The sequence below is a fragment of the Dermacentor variabilis genome, chromosome 3 (assembly GCF_050947875.1).
Source record: "Dermacentor variabilis isolate Ectoservices chromosome 3, ASM5094787v1, whole genome shotgun sequence".
NCBI lineage: Eukaryota > Metazoa > Arthropoda > Arachnida > Ixodida > Ixodidae > Dermacentor > Dermacentor variabilis.
The window spans coordinates 44204845-44221324 of NC_134570.1; the positions used below are offsets into that span (position 1 = coordinate 44204845).

The window sequence follows — 16480 nt, forward strand, 5'->3', positions numbered from 1 at the left end:
GATTATGCATGATTGGACTGAACAAAAGAAAAATAGTTATTTGTCATGCGAAGCCTTTTCGCCATTCGCCCTCGGCTATTGGTCGAAAGTTTTCAGGCTGCAGCCACTTCCCCTGCCTGTCACGCGACGTCACAAAACCGCGAAAACCTACCCCCTCGAAGTGACGTGTACGCGTTAAAGATGCATTAATATGCCGAACAAAATTTTTCTTTCCTGAATGGCAGCAGGCTGCCCCGTTCCGAAATGAATAAAAGATGGCTGCCGCCGATCGCTCAGGCACTGGCTTCTCGCACCTGCCGGAGAGCATCCGTGGGTTTATTTGCCTATAATAAAGCTTTTTGCGTGACCGTGTAACGTTTTTTAGCACTTTCGACTCGTTTACGACCCTGCTAACTCTTCCTTGCTGAGGATCCGTTTTAGCGGCGTTCTTAACCTTCCGTTGCACGCCGCCGCGATTTTCGACCAGCCACCGCAAGCTAAGTATAAGGGGAAGCGAGCCAATTGCAGACGCCAGCGCCACCCTCCTCATCCGGTTATCTATATTCAGTGCGCTGGCTCTGCCCCATCGAAACCCTTTCCACTTGAGCGTGCTCCTCGCCTCTTGTCAGCCAGTTAGATAAGACAAGCCGCTCAGCGTAGGCAATGTTATTCGTTTTGAAACCAAAGAAAAGTGACCTCCTATCAGCTAAGAGGGCGTTTGATTGGGGTATTGAGGCAACGCTGCGGGTCATCGCCCGATGCTTGCGTCGGCGGCTACGCAAGTTTGACGTCAGGAGATTGGAATATGGCCCCAGATTATGCAAAAACGTGTCACGTGATCGAATCCAAGTTTCAGAAGCCTAAAATGCCGTGGTCTTCACTCACCGAGTATGAGGCTTATAGCGTAACCGATCGGAGCGTGGCAGTAGAGGATGCCGTGTGTGTAGACAGCCTCGGCAGTGCCGTTCAGGTAGCCGCCTCCGACCCATATGGCTGTTGACGAAACCGGCGCCACACATTTAACCCTTTCGTAAACAGGACTCGTATTCATAAACGGAAGAAGAAAAGTTATTACGCTAGCACTCTTCGCAAGAGCATGGGGGAGGGGGGCTATTCTGTAAGTGTCCACCTAGTGGACTGTCCATTTCGGTGACCGCTGAGTGGCTGCAGCTGTGCGAGCGAGAAGGTAACTGGCTGGGGACGCCTGTCTCCTTCTCTCTCGTAACTCCAGCCACTCAGCGGCCGTTGAAATGGACTGTCCACTGTACATTGTAGCGCATCTTAAGGACGGATACCGCAATTGGCGCTATATAATGTTAGGATTTATGATAAGTACTCATGACCTCACTGAAGCTTGGCTTCGATTTCGCATTTTCAACACGCGCCCTAAAGGGAATAACCGGTTTAAAGGTAGAATATATAGTATTAATTAGCTACCTGCACATTCGTCGTGCAAGTATAATGCCCGCCTCTTCAGGTAATCCACCTGAACGGGTCGAATTGAACCGTATGCTCCACGGTTATCTTTATTCATTTATCTGTACGAATAAAAAAATTTATGCAGATTCGACGCACGAGATGGAGTCTACGCCAAGCGAAGTTTTAGTGAAGCGGCTAATTAAATGCTATAAAACCAATCGCGATGCGCACAATAGTCCGTATTGTCATCCTATAAACAACACGTAATCTCACGCAATGTCTTTGTTGGTGCCCCGCACAGGTGACTATACTTCAGTGTGGCGCGACATTTGTGCTTGTACAATTCAGCGTTCACAAACTGTGCCGAAATGCAAGGAGCCGTTCCTGCAAATGTATACATTCTATAAGACGTCGACGCGGTAATATGTCGCGGGGAGGAGCGATGATTGATGCTTGTCGAGGGAATAATGACGAATAGGGGCGTATACTCAGCGAGAAGTACCATGCGAAAGACAGGGGGTAAGCTTGACTATTATTCACGCGTTTTACTCCTGCGCCTTGCGCCTCATGTAAACCATAGAGCGCGCGCCACGTGTTCTCGTGCGCGCACGTGACGGGCGCGGATATTCGGCAAGGCAGCATCACCGGCCACGGTCATCCGAAATCCGGCAGGGTCCGGTAAGAAAGCGATTCACTTTAAAAAGCACACGCTATCTGCGTGCAAAAAAAAAAAAAGAAAGCTAAGCTCAGCAATGGGAAGGTGTCAACGTTGCCAGATACCTTCACCTTGCATGTAAGCGCTTCTACTTGTCTAATCAAATATCACAACTCTTCATTAGTCAAGTTAATGCTCGTTCTTTTAATGTTCTCACTCGCTGAGCAAGCATGTCCATGGTTGCAGTGGCACAGCCAGGGGGTAGAACACCGGGCACGCCGCCCCCGCCCTCAAAATTTCTGCGTTAGCATGCTGCCTACCACCCCCTTCCCGTCCCCGGTAAAGTGGGTGCAACCCCCTCAAACACTTCACCCATTTGTGGCTACGCTACTGCTCGCTCGATCTATATAACTATTTTCTATAATTGACTAGCTACTAGCCACATAGACTATCGCATTGGTCCAAGTACATTGCACGCATTTCTTGAATTGTTTAAATAAACCTAATTTCGATTGATTGATCGATTGATTGATTGATTGATCGATTTATTTATTGATTGATTGATTGATTGATTCATTGATTGATTGATTGATTGATTGATTGATTGATTGATTGATTGATTGATTGATTGATTGATTGATTGATTGATTGATTGATTGATTGAAGCTCTCAAGTCTGTCCCTGCTTTGTAGAAGGGCAGACGCGGCTCACCTGTCATGGAGGTGATGCCGAGTGTCAGCGACATGTTCCTGTCGGCCAAGAACAGCCGGTGCAGGAAGCGGCTCTGCTGCGGCCGCCTGCGGCGCAGGTCTGACATTGAGGCCTGGCCATCCTCCTTGAAGATGTGCAGCTTGCGGCCCGACCACACGCCCACGCACACGATGGCGACGAAATACAACAGCATGGCTATCACCGCAGGGATTTGCACCGCCATGGTGCCCCTTCATCTTCTTCATCTCACTAGCCGCGCGTGCTCGGCCTCGATCTTGCGCGAGACGCTTTGCTCACGTAGAGCTATCGCAGCGCCGTGCTCGCCGGCTGATCGGAGGTTCTGCCGCCATTAATTAACACACCCCGCCAGACAGAAAATGGAAGGCAGCGGTGTCCATCTCCGACTCGATTGACCATTTCGAACTGGTCGACCGAGTGAAAAGGACAGCTAAGGTCACTGGACTGCTGTGCTGGACTGAGAGGACCACCTGCCCACTGCAGGGCGGATGAACTTCCCGACGCTCACTTCGACCACGTGCTGTTCTGGATAAATTTCCCTCTCTCTCTCGTTATCCATCAGCGCCAACGATGATCGGTGCTTGGTATAATTTATTGCTCCAGAACAGAGACGCGCTCTAAACTGGTTGCTGTTAGGGTTGGCGTCGGACACCACGGGCGATACATCATCCCCCTACCCTCTACTTGGTGGAGCCCACGGGCGACAGGTCATTCACCCTACCTACTACTAGGCCGGAGCCCAAGGGTGACAGGTCGTTCCCCCTACCCTCTACTTGGTCGGAGCCCACGGGCGACAGGTCATTCACCCTACCTTCTACTAGGCCGGAGCCCACGGGTGACAGGTCGTTCTCCCTACCTTCTACTAGGCCGGAGCCCACGGGTGACAGGTCGTTCCCCCTACCTTCTCCCGGATTCGTCGAAAAGAGGATCGACTTCTCCTGCCCGTGCTCGGTAATGCAGGAGGAGGGGCCCTCTCTCTGTGCCTGTCACGTGTCATCGACGGAAGCAAGATCCCGCCCACACTTATAGAGAGCCTATTTAAGGGGCTCCGAAATGTACTTTTGATATACTTCATACTTCATGCTCTTCTTATTTTCTTTCAACTACCTTTGAATAAACCGTGCAAGTCTCGCCCCTGCTTGGTCGCCATGATCTACCGGATGCCTGCGGTCCGCCGACAACGCCACGCTAACCAATATGTAATGTCGGTCGAGCTTCGATAGGCAGGCGTCGCTACTTCTCGGCAGCAGTACGGTACGCTACCCTGGAGTACGCAACAAACTGGTTGCGAGCGGTGGGATCGCCTCCAAGCGCAACAAACTGGCTGGCAGCGATTGGGATACGGTATCCTGGAGACCCCAAGTTGGACGACAACTACAAGATCGTAGCCTCTTCGTCCTGGCAACAACGTTCGGAAGGAAGGTGTCTGGATCATGACTGCATATGGTGAGTGCACGGCTTTTCTTCACTGAGATATCACTTGGCTTTTACGTATTTTTTGGAAAGTACATAGCAGTGATTTTTCTTTAAACCGTTGACGGAAGTTTGAGTACGTCAAGGTTGTATAGAGTGAAGGTTTAGCAGCACTAAGGGCAGCCATGAACTTGAAGGCACTAAAGAAGCCGGAATTGTTGAGCTTGGCCAAAGAGTTGGGCCTCCAAATTGCCGAATCAAAGAGAAAGCCGGAGATCATTGAGGCAATCGAAGCGACCGGGGCAGACGACGAGGAACTGACGGAATGCCTAGAGGGCATTAAAGAAAGAGAGGAAAAAGAGGAGCGCGAACGGGCAGCACGTGAGGCCAAAGAAGAGCGCGACCTCGAAATGAAGCGCCTAGAGATTGAGCTTCTGAAAGCCCAAAATAGCGAAAGACCTAGCACAGAGCCACGTGAAAGCGAGCGCAGGACGACAGACTTGATGGCACCCTACGCAGTAGGAGGGGACATAGGTCTTTTTCTGGTACAGTTTGAGCGCACGTGTGAGAAGGCAAAATTCGCGAAAAACACGTGGCCGCAACGCTTGCTTACGTTGCTGCCACGTGAGGTAGCTGATATTATCGCCCGCATGGGGAAGGAAGAAGCAGAGGACTTCGATGAAGTCAAAGAAAATCTGCTTAGAAAGTATAGATTATCAGCTGAAGCATTCAGGCGAAAGTTCAGGGAAGTCGAGAAGACCAAAAGTGAGTCATATTCAGATTTTGCATACACCTTGGAGGTAAACCTGAAGGAATGGCTCAGAGAAGAGGGTGCACTCGGCGACGCCGAAAAGACAATGCAGTGCGTTGCTTTAGAACAGTTCTACCGCCGGCTGCCAGTAAACATCAACTATTGGGTTCAGGATAGGCCAGGCGTAGACACTGTTTCGAGAGCGGCCGATCTCGCTGAGGAGTACGTAACTCGCCGTGCGGACGAAGGCAGCGAAGCTCCTAAGGAGGAGATGAATAAATGCAGACCCGACAAGCCAAAACGATGGTCAAAGTCGAGTCGGTGTAAAACAAAGGAAAGATAAGATTCAGGGAAAAGTAGTGACGAGGACAGCGAAGTAGAAAAGGAGTCACCCGAACAGAGGGCAGAAAAGCAAAAGAAAAAGGCTTTTGAGGCCAAGAAACCAGTAGTTTGCTACAACTGCCGGCAAACGGGGCATATCTCCGTGGGAAGCAGAAATCCCAAACTAGTGTTGATGTCACTAATGGCGTTTTTCACTGGTCGATTCGGAGCAGAATTTCTTGCTCCGTGGCAACGAATCCGAATTTCACTGGTCGATCTGGAGCGGGTTCGCGCGTTCCACTGGTCGTTTCGGATCAACTCGCTCCGCGCCGGATCGCTCTCACTTGCTCTTAACTTGCTCCGCCGCCGAGGCGCGGATTCGGGCGGAAATAGCTCGCGTCACTTCCGTTTTTAAGCGAAATCGGTACCCGGTTGCTACGCACAACATTGTGTTGCTTCGCAAAATGGCTGCGTTCGGTGCTGCTGCAGCGCTCGCGTTTAGCGATGAGAGCGCGGACGACAGCGATTACGAAGTGACGCAAGTGCTGTACGAAGACTTCTATGCACGTTGTCCATGCACAATCCTTGCAGGCGCGACATGGAAATCACGGACTATGCGACTGCCACGGTCAAATTACACACGGGGGACGGCGAGTTTGGTTGCCGTGGAAACGTACAGAACGGAAGTAGGGCTGGTTTTCGGAACCGGTTCGTGCGACGTGTACGCAGACTTCCTGTGTGATCCGCCGCGGAGCGTTTTTGCGCTCCGCTGGCCGATTCGGATTTCTGAAACCCGAGCGCTCGCTCGAGGATTTCGGCGGCCGCTCCAGATCGACCAGTGAAAAACGCCATAAGTAGTAACGCAAAGAATCTGAACTTGCTCGAACCGTACATTCGAGACCTCGTGGTAAACGGCAAACCGTGTAGAGTGCTTCGCGACTCGGCAGCAACAATGGACGTAGTGCATCCGTCGTACGTAGAGGCAGGCCAGTTCACGGGGGAATGTGCTTCGATAAGGCAAGCCGTAGAGGCCTCCAGTGTTTGTCTCCCGGTGGCCAAAATTCGTATTGAAGACCCTTTCGGAGTACTGGACACTGACGCCGCCGTCTCGGCACATCTTCCGCCGCAGTATCCGTATTTGTTTTCTAACAAATCAGAGAATTTGCTACGACGCAAGGGAATCGGGTTTAGTGAGGTAACAGTGCAAGCCCTAACTCGTTCCAAGGCAAAGGAGCTCGCGGCTAAAGCAGTGGATGAAAGTCCAGTGGTGAAAGAAACCGGTTTGACAGCTGATTGGTCAACTAGTACTGAACAGGATAGCCCTATAGGGGATGAGGCGGAAAGTACGCCAGCTAATGAAAAAACCAGGAAAGCAGCGGAGCCTGAAATGTCGCGAGAGGCAGAATGTAGGAGAAAGTTGTTAAACGTAAGCCCTGCCACACAGATTGCCGAGCAGGAAATGCGTAAAACACAAAACAATGCTGAGCATTACTATGACAGGACGGCTCGCACGCGACGCTTTGAAGTTGGGGAAAAGCGAATGATCGTGAAACCCTCTTCGATTAACCAACCTGAGGATATGCCTGTCGACTTTCCAGAGTTAACAGCAGTGACGGAGACAAAAGACATTGACGAGACCATTGTTAAGTTAATAGAACAGGCGGAGTTGAATCCCAATCAAAGGGCCGAGCTGAGGGAACTCGTGTTTGAATTTAAAGACGTATTTTCAGATACACCGGGCAGGACAACTGCGATCGTTCACGATATCGAGTTAACCTCGTCGGACCCAGTTCGTTCGAAAGCTTATCGCGTTTCGCCTCGTCAACGTGAAGTCATGGCCGCTGAAATAAACAAGATGTTAGAGCTAGATGTAATCGAGCCAGGAGAGAGTGATTATACCTCGCCTCTTATCTTGGTTGAGGTCCCAGGAAAAGAGCCGCGGCCATGTATCGACTACCGCAGGCTCAATTTGATCACGAAGGACCAGACTTATCCAATACCGCATATCGAGGAAAGGCTTGAAAAGGTGAGCAGTGCTAATTTCATCTCTACGCTCAATTTAGTCAGAGGGTATTGGCAGGTTCCGTTGACCGAGAGGGCAAACCGGCTTGCAGCGTTTATTTCCCCGATGGGAACCTTTCGTCCGAACGTCCTGAGTTTTGGATTGAAGAATGCGCCATATTGCTTCTCTAGCCTTATGGACCAGGTGCTACGAGGAATGGAGGACTTTGCACTTCCCTATCTCGATGACATAGCTATCTTTTCTTCATCATGGGCGGACCACATGCAACACCTGCGAACCGTGTTGTGTCGGCTACGAGAGGCCAACTTAACTGTTAAGGCTCCCAAATGCCAATTAGGGCGCGCGGAGGTAGCTTATCTAGGTCATGTAGTAGGGCAAGGCCATCGTCGTCCTTCCGAGGTTAAACTGACCGCGATAGACAACTTCCCGCAACCATGCACCAAGCGGGACATCAGATCATCCCTTGGCTTGGCGGGTTATTACCAAAGATATATCCCGCGGTATTCCGAGATTGCGAGTCCTTTAACGGATGCTCTCAGAAAAACAGAACCACAAACGGTAACGTGGGATGACGCAAAAGAAAAGGCATTTAGTATGCTGAAGAACGCACTAACGAGTCAGCCAGTGTTGAACGCACCCGACTACTCTAAGCCATTCATTCTTCAGTGTGATGCCAGTGACAGGGGTATGGGGGTGGTGCTCTATCAAAAGAAAGATGACGAGAACGAACACCCTGTACTGTACGCCAGTGGAGAGCTTTCAGTTCGTGAGGAAGCATACAGTGCATCATAAAAGAAATGCGCCTGCGTAGTTTGGGCGGTACAGAAGCTAGCTTGCTATATCGCTGGCTCAAGATTCACCATGGAGACTGATCACTGTCCCCTCACATGGCTGCAGTCCATGTCTACGAAAAACGGTCGTCTTTTGCGCTGGAGCTTGGCTCTTCAACAGTACACCTTCGATATTCGCTACAAGAAGGGTAAGCTTAACGGCAATGCCGACGGTTTAAGTCGTTGCCCCTAGAGTATCGAAAGCCCCATGCTCATCCGGGTTTCCGTGGCATTTTTTTCGTGCATTCATGTTTTTCCGAAGTGAAGCCGATTGTTAGCTGATTGTAATAACCACGTCCTAACGCCTTCAAGAAATGGCTTGTTTTAGTGTTGAGGGGGGGGGACGCGCGTAGGGAATGGGAAAGGTGTAGCGGGTTTTCTTTTTTTGTTAAAAGCCGGGTGTGTCTTGGGGGAGAGTGGCCTTGCGCTCGCTGCTTTGTGGTTGTGGGTGCGGCACTGTTCTGGGGTGATTGCTTGCCCACGCAGGAGACGAAAAGTTGCGAGACCTGCTTGCAAAGACCAATTTCACCGGACCAAGGAGAAAACTGACAACAGCGCCACGAGGACGGATGACCACTCCCCGGAATCTGCCTGCTACTAACGAAGGGTTCGTGACCTCTACGGGGAATCCTGATACCGAAACGCCGATCCCTCGTACAGCGGCTGCTGGCCCCTACACGTCGGGATCTTCCTCCCCGGCCGGAGATGCTGTTAGGGTTGGCGTCGGACACCACGGGCGATACGTCATCCCCCTACCCTCTACTTGGTCGGAGCCCACGGGCGACAGGTCATTGACCCTACCTACTACTAGGCCGGAGCCCACGGGTGACAGGTCGTTCCCCCTACCCTCTACTTGGTCGGAGCCCACGGGCGACAGGTCATTCACCCTACCTTCTACTAGGCCGGAGCCCAAGGGTGACAGGTCGTTCCCCCTACCCTCTAATTGGTCGGAGCCCACGGGCGACAGGTCATTCACCCTACCTACTACTAGGCCGGAGCCCACGGGTGACAGGTCGTTCCCCCTACCCTCTACTTGGTCGGAGCCCACGGGCGACAGGTCATTCACCCTACCTACTGCTAGGCCGGAGCCCACGGGTGACAGGTCGTTCCCCCTACCCTCTACTTGGTCGGAGCCCACGGGCGACAGGTCATTCACCCTACCTACTACTAGGCCGGAGCCCAAGGGTGACAGGTCGTTCCCCCTACCCTCTACTTGGTCGGAGCCCACGGGCGACAGGTCATTCACCCTACCTTCTACTAGGCCGGAGCCCACGGGTGACAGGTCGTTCCCCCTACCTTCTACTAGGCCGGAGCCCACGCGTGACAGGTCGTTCCCCCTACCTTCTCCCGGATTTGTCTAAAAGAGGATCGACTTCTCCTTCCCGTGCTCGGTAATGCAGGAGGAGGGGCCCTCTCTCTGTGCCTGTCACGTGTCATCGACGGAAGCAAGATCCCGCCCACACTTGTAGAGAGCCTATTTAAGGGGCTCCGAAATGTACATTTGATATGCTTCATACTTCATGCTCTTCTTTTCTTTCAACTACCTTTGAATAAACCGTGCAAGTTTCGCACTAGCAAATCGTCTCGCCCCTGCTTGGTCGCCATGATCTACCGGATGCCTGCGGTCCGCCGACAATGCCACGCTACCCAATAAGTAATGTCGGTCGAGCTTCGATAGGCAGGCGTCGCTACTTCTCGGCAGCAGTACGGTACGCCAGCCTGGAGTACGCAACAAACTGGTTGCGAGCGGTGGGATCGCCTCCAAACGCAACATTGCTTTATCCTAGCTGCGCATATCCTTTGCATCAAGGATACGATTAGGAAAACCTACCTCGTCCTCGTTTGAATGGCCGAATGTATTGCCTGCATTCTTGGGGTTGCGGTCTGACTGTCAAACACGTGCACTCCAGGAAATGTGCACCCTTTTGAAAATTATCTTGACCCGCCATGGTCGCGTAGCGACTTTGGCGCTGCGCTGATAAGCACGAGGTCGCGGGATCATATATCCCGGCCGCGGCGGCTGCATTTCGACGAGGGCGAAATGTAAAAAAAAAAGAAAAAAAAACGCCCATGTACGGTGCATTCGGTGCACGTTAAAGAACCCCAGGTGATCAAAATTATTCCGGAGTTCCCCACACGGCGTGCCCCATAATCATACTGGGGTTTTAGCACGTAAAAACCCAGAACTTAATTTAACCTATCTTGTCCCCAAACAATGACACAATCATCTATCGTGCTAAAAGACGGCATCGTACCGCACGTGAAGTAAAGAACACTTAAAAGGAAGCGGAACGCAACGTTTAATTAAAGTTATGTATCGGCATACTCTTACTACGCCTATGTAGAGAGATGACACATTCGTCGCGTGGCTCATTTACGCTCGGTCGGCGATAGTATGCGCCCGCGGCGGGCGTTTTATTCTCACACGACGCGCGGATGGTAGGCCATGACGGCGTTCGCGAGGAACATGAGGCTGTTGAGGATGCCCAGCGCGCCGGCGATGGAGCCCTGGACGTAGACGCCCGTGCGCGTCTCGATGCACAGGTACGCGATGCTGGTGGGCACGTGGATGAAGGTGGCCAGGAAGTAGTTCATCCGGTACACCGTCGAGCCGGGAATCTCCAGGGCGCCTGCGTGCAGACAGGCAGGCGCAGTTCGCAGCCTGTTCGCGCTGACCGGGCAGCCGATCGAGATGGCCGCGTATATACTCGGGAAGGATGCCCAGGGAGCCCAAGCTCAAGCAAGACGTTCTAGAAGGATGTATTATGGATAACGGACAGTCAGCACACTGCCTCAATGCCTGCGTGGCTCAGGGTGTGTGGGGAAAGAAAGTCAGAAGAAGAAAAAGAAGAAGCAGAAAAAAAAAAGCTTATACCTCTTTCGCACAAGGTCGTGAGTGTGAACACAAGCCTGTGGTTGCAGCACTCTGCATAAGAGCTGAAAGAAGAAGCCCGCGAACTGCCGTTTGAGGCCACAGTGGAAGGTTCCGGTGATATATATTTATAATTCCCTACGAACCTTTATGACCGTACATAGGATTATGGTATGGGCCACGAGTATTTCAGTGTAGGGCAGGCTTTAGACGGAAAACTGAAAGGACTTATTTTTCCCTCTCCATATATACTCTTCAAGGCAACAAGGCCCATTTCTGTAGACCTCCTCGTTTCCCACTTGCATTTGATCCGCCGATCCATAGAGCGTCTGAAGCTCCGCGGAAAAGTCACGTTAGCGTCGAAGTGTATGTATATATGAACACGGGAGTGAGGCGCAGCATAATTATGTACGAACGGCCGATCAAATCGGTCGTTGCGTGTCCAGACGAACTTTCCCACGTAAATACATGTATCTACCGCTGGAGGGATGCCCACACAGCAAGAAACACAAAGTGTCACAGGCGGTAACTTCCAACACGTTTATTCAGGACGCAGTTAACCCAGCGTTATGTGCCCTAAACTAAGAGGCAATATGCGAGCGCAACGTCAGAAATAACATGCAATAATCGCCGCTATAATCAATAGGCTATTCAGCGTTCTTCTGCATTGTACAGCATGACGGATATTTCACAGGTGCAGTTTTAATTTTTCTTGTTGAAGAATACGACAGGCTCCATCACAGTTCCTCACAGCCTTCGTATCTTGGAATCGTAATTCACACGAGCAGTCGCTTGCGATGAAAGCGTTCCTCTCGACTTAATCAAGTTAATCTTATTTTCCTTCTTCATAAAGGAACGCTAAGCATGGAAAATCAGTCCTGCGGAAGCCCGTAAGGTGGAGGACGGTTCATGACAGAAACAGTCACGTACCCACCTTACTGTAGCACGAAGCTACCAAGGAAACCAGTACAGATTTCTCGGAAAGCTTCGTAAGTGAAGAAAAACATTTGTTCTGGTCCGGGGATTGAACCCAACACCTTTCTGGAGCAGTCGCGTCTGATCTATACCACCTATCCGAGGATGGTAGACAGTGGCGTAGCAATAGGGGGGGCCGGGGGGCCGTGGGCCCCGGGTGCAAAGGGCCAGTGGGGGGGAGGGGGGGTGTCATATACGTCTGAAGACACCCGGAACTTGTTGATATCCTCGCCTTCCTCGACTACAACCGGGGTAGGGGGGGGTGACAGAAGACCTATGGGCCCCGGGTGCCAGACGACCTAGCTACGCCACTGATGGTAGAGCGATCGCCCGGAAAGGCGTTGGCCCCGGATTCAATCACTGGACTAGGACGAATTTTTCTTCTACTATACGAAGCTTATGTCCGAGAAAGCCGTACGGTTGTCCTCTGTAGCTTCGTGCTACAGTCAGGAGAATGACAATTTTACCTTTCATTAACGCTAAACATGTCCTGCGAGATTGGACAGGTCGGCGCACGCTGTATATCTCGGAGGCTATACACCAACCAAGCACAAGTGCCTTTCCCACTTAACCTTCGAGCGCGTTTGATGGATAAGTGAATGAGACGTTGGTTTTAGTAGTTTTGCGGACGCCTACGAAGGGGGAGCGACTTACCGACCAGCACGCAGACGAGTATGAGTAGCGCGTTGAAGAAGAATACGATAGACGCAATGAAGAGGATGAATGCGTCCAGGCGCATGCTCAGGTAGCAGTTGGCGTCCAGGCGGCCTTCGCTCAGCAGGAACACGATGCCGGCGCCAACGACCATCTGGAACAGCTTCAGGATCCCGCTGGCCGTCAGTACGTACTCGCAGTAGCAAGCCATGGTGGCCGCTTCACCGGAGACCAAGTGCGACGCTTCCAAGACGACCGAAAACACCGCCCCAACGCGACCACTCGCCGGGCTATGTTCTTCACAGCACGTGACAGCTGTTTCGAGAAACCGTCGTTGCGTGGAGGCGCGGGCCACGCGCGATCGAATTGACAGCTTCTTTGTCTTCTGCGACACGATGCTCGGCACAGTGATGTCGACGGAACCAGGTGCAGCGCGTTATTTGAACTTTGAACTTATTTCAACATCTATCTATCTATCTATCTATCTATCTATCTATCTATCTATCTATCTATCTATCTATCTATCTATCTATCTATCTATCTATCTATCTATCTGTCTATCTATCTATCTATCTGCCTGTCTGTCTGTGTGGTTGTGATGCAGTCATCATTTCAGCTCCGTGACTCTCATGTTGCCGTCGTCGTCACGCGTTGCCAGTCGTACCATCGTCATGATTGCAGAAACGTCAACCCGTCGTCGTCACGCAACACTCGACGTTCAGTCCCTGTTGTTACTTCTTCGTCATTTCATCGTAATCGAGCTGTGCTCATCGTACAGTCGTCGTCATGCCGTCATGGTCATGGCTGACCCTGGTAATCGAGGTCATAGCACTGACACGGACAACAAAAACGACAGGGCATGCGCCCTGTCGTTTTTGCGCCCTGTCGACGCAAGAAAGCCCTGCAGGCTTTCTTGCGTCGATTCAGCGCTATGACCTCAATTACTGCAATGAACCAACCAGCCCAAAAATATGTCCTCGTAGCAAAGTGAGCTGACCCATAAGACAGTGTAGAGGGATGTTCGTAATTAGCAACTAAAATCTATTTTAAAAAAAAAGTGCGCTTACCATCGCTCTGCGCTTGCTCAAGCAACGCCGCTCGCACAAGGCCCCTCGTGCAAGTCTCGTGCAAGTTATATAACAAGAAGAAAGGGGGTTAACCGAGGGGCCCGATTTTTCTTAGTCATATCATAAGAAGCCAACAAACACAAGGACAACATAGGGGAAATTACTTGTGCTTAATAAATGAAATAAAGAAACGATAAATAAATGGAAATTAAAGTGGCACTCTGCCTGGCGTGAAATTTGTGCCCCCGAGTCGACCGATTGACTGCCCTGCCGAAGGTAAAACGACGACCAGCATTTTCGTGTCAACTTATTTGATTGGCAAGAAAAAGAATACGACTGTTAACTAATGGTTGTGCTATACCATCTATGTAGTGCCGTGCTCTCGATGTGGCCAGGCCACGGTGTAAGAATACATATATTATTCTTACACTGTGGGCCAGGCATATAAAGAGACGTTCATTTGAGGGATCGCCAGCCGTTTGTGCGCAGGCGCGAATAAGAGCGGGCGTGAGAGAGAAAATCTGGGGGCTTTTTTCTCCTTAATATAATTATGACACTGCCTAGCGCGCGTTGTGCTCGTTTATCCCCGGACATGCCGGCATTGCAGAGTGCGGTCGAGTTTGTTTACGCTCAGCCGCTGGCTGCCAGCGCGGTCAGGCAGAGGGCACGGACGCCCCATTTGATCGCTGTGTATGAATGGGCAATGTTCTGACTGGTGTAGAATAAGTCGCGGGTCGCTTTTTTCGTCGCGACGATAGATTGGATTTTTTACAAGCACTCCTCCAGGAGGGCACATGTAACCGCCAAACGGAAGTCTCAGAAGAGCACCTGAGGTTATAATAAAGCAGGCGCCAATCCGCTCACGCTTGCGTTTACCCGAATACCGGCCACGCTAAAACTCCATTGTGGTAGTAATCCTCCAACGTGAAGTGATGGCCGCAAATGAGAAGACTCTGGCGCCGATCGGATACAGACAGCCCGATGCACTCCGCCTGCATGTTGCCTTGCAGAGCGGCACGGTGTCGCAGCTTGCCATGAACTTCATCTCGAGACCAACACTGACCGCACAGCTCGCGTCAAGGAGAACGTTGCAACACAAGCAGACACGATGTGTGCAGCCAAGAGCAAGGGTGGTGATCGTGAAGTGCCTCGGTGAAACGCATGCAGCATAGGAGAGAGGTTTAGCTTGTCAGGTATTCGGGTAAACGTACGCGGAGCGGCCGTTGGGGCGTAGGTGTAAAGCGTCCTGCGTGGTGCAGGAACTTGGTGGCGCGGAGCTGACTAAAACAGCTAATATTGCAGTAGCCAAGTGTATTTTACTTTGCTGAGGGTGTAAACTTTTTGCTGCAACAAGATTACGCCAGTGCCGAAAATTTACACCAGCAGCAAAGTAGAATGCCCTTGGTTAATGCAATATTAGCGGTCTTCGACCCTTATAGCTCTGCTACAGTGAACTAGAAGGAAAGCCTTCTAGTTCACTATAACTCTGCGCCATCAGGTGGCTGCACCATGCAGGACGCTCACGTTTACGCCTCCGCCCCAATGCCTCGGCGTCCGCCTGCGCTTACCCGAATACTGGACAAGCTAAACCTAATACCAGATTTTTCTCATGCCAGTTCAACTGATTAATCGCGATTAAATCATTAATCGAAAAATTGGATTTAGAATCGCCCCGCACAAAGTATTACACTAAAACGGTCACCTCCAGTGCGTGTCCAATGGATGCCGCAGCACTAGAGTTGACCTGCCGAGGAAAGAAATAGTCCTCGCAGTTCCGCTGTGGTCGTACCAGTCATTCCAGCTTTGTCATCAGATAGCCATCACGACGGTGACGTCACGCTGTCGTTGCACCTACTGTGGTTGCTTAGTGGCTTTGACATACGACTGCTAAGCACGAGGTCGCATAATCAAATCTCGAATGCGACAAGCGCATTTCGATGGGGGCCAAATGCAAGTGTACCGTGCACTGGTTGCACATTGAAGAACCGAAATTAATCCAGAGTCCCCGACTACGGGTGTTCCTTATAATCAGATTGCTATTTTGGCGCGCAGAACCCCAGAATTATTTTTCTCGTACTGTCATCGTTAACCTTTGTCGTCATTTAAGGTTCATCTTGTTATCGCCATACCGCCTTCATCTCTCCATTGAGGCTATTTCTTCGTAATTCAATCAGTCTCTGCATTTGCACCGTGCTAATCAGAGACTTTGGCGAGCGAGTGCCACAGCAAAGTGGGACAATATTGTACTGTCACATGTAGCCAAAGCAAAGGAAGTCTCAGAATGACTACAAATATCAAATAAATGTGACTTCATGGACACAGTGTTGCTACACTGCTTGAATGCTTATTGCATTACGGTCGACAGTCATCGCAAGACTGCTCTGCTGCTGAATACATTCACATTAGACCCACACTGCATGTGCCAACTGCCTGTCAGCCTTTGGGCTCTGCAGTGGCACGGAACTAGGCAGAGCGTGGTTCAGGGACCAAACTCAAAAATTCACATCTTGCCTAAAACAAAGAGGTAATGGAACACAAACATGCCTCATATCATTTTAACATAGAGCACCACACTGCAAAAATCAGGGCTGAAAGTAGGCCAAAGCTGACAAATTGGCAAGTTTGTCTTGCTCTTTCAGTCTCTAGAATGTGTTGATGCAAGAGAATTGTTACTTTAAAATACAACTCTGGAACAATCAAGTAAAATTATTACAACGATCAGAATAGTCATTCCGCCAGTGAAAAATAGGAAATCTGACAAATTTTGGTTAATGTTTGGGGCATTTAAAGCA

At 50.8% G+C, this 16480-nt stretch overlaps 1 protein-coding gene across 1 annotated transcript; it reads right to left on the reverse strand.

The window, feature by feature from the left end:
* Positions 1-9293: 9293 nt before the first annotated feature.
* On the reverse strand, positions 9294-14192 carry LOC142575479 (uncharacterized). Its single transcript, XM_075684876.1, has 2 exons — positions 12622-14192; positions 9294-10750 (listed from the first exon to the last, which is right to left on the reverse strand). The coding sequence occupies exons 1-2, from the start codon at positions 12830-12832 to the stop codon at positions 10542-10544; spliced, it is 420 nt and encodes a 139-aa protein (XP_075540991.1). The 5' UTR covers positions 12833-14192; the 3' UTR covers positions 9294-10541.
* Between the last annotated feature and the right edge of the window lie 2288 nt (positions 14193-16480).

Excerpts from the sequence above, each read along its gene's own strand:
- LOC142575479 (XM_075684876.1), bottom strand. The coding sequence starts at position 12,832 with ATGGCTTGCTACTGCGAGTACGTACTGACGGCCAGCGGGATCCTGAAG. Across the intron at positions 10,751-12,621 it reads ACTCGTCTGCGTGCTGGTCG|GCGCCCTGGAGATTCCCGGC; the intron begins GTAAGTCGCTCC and ends GTCTGCACGCAG.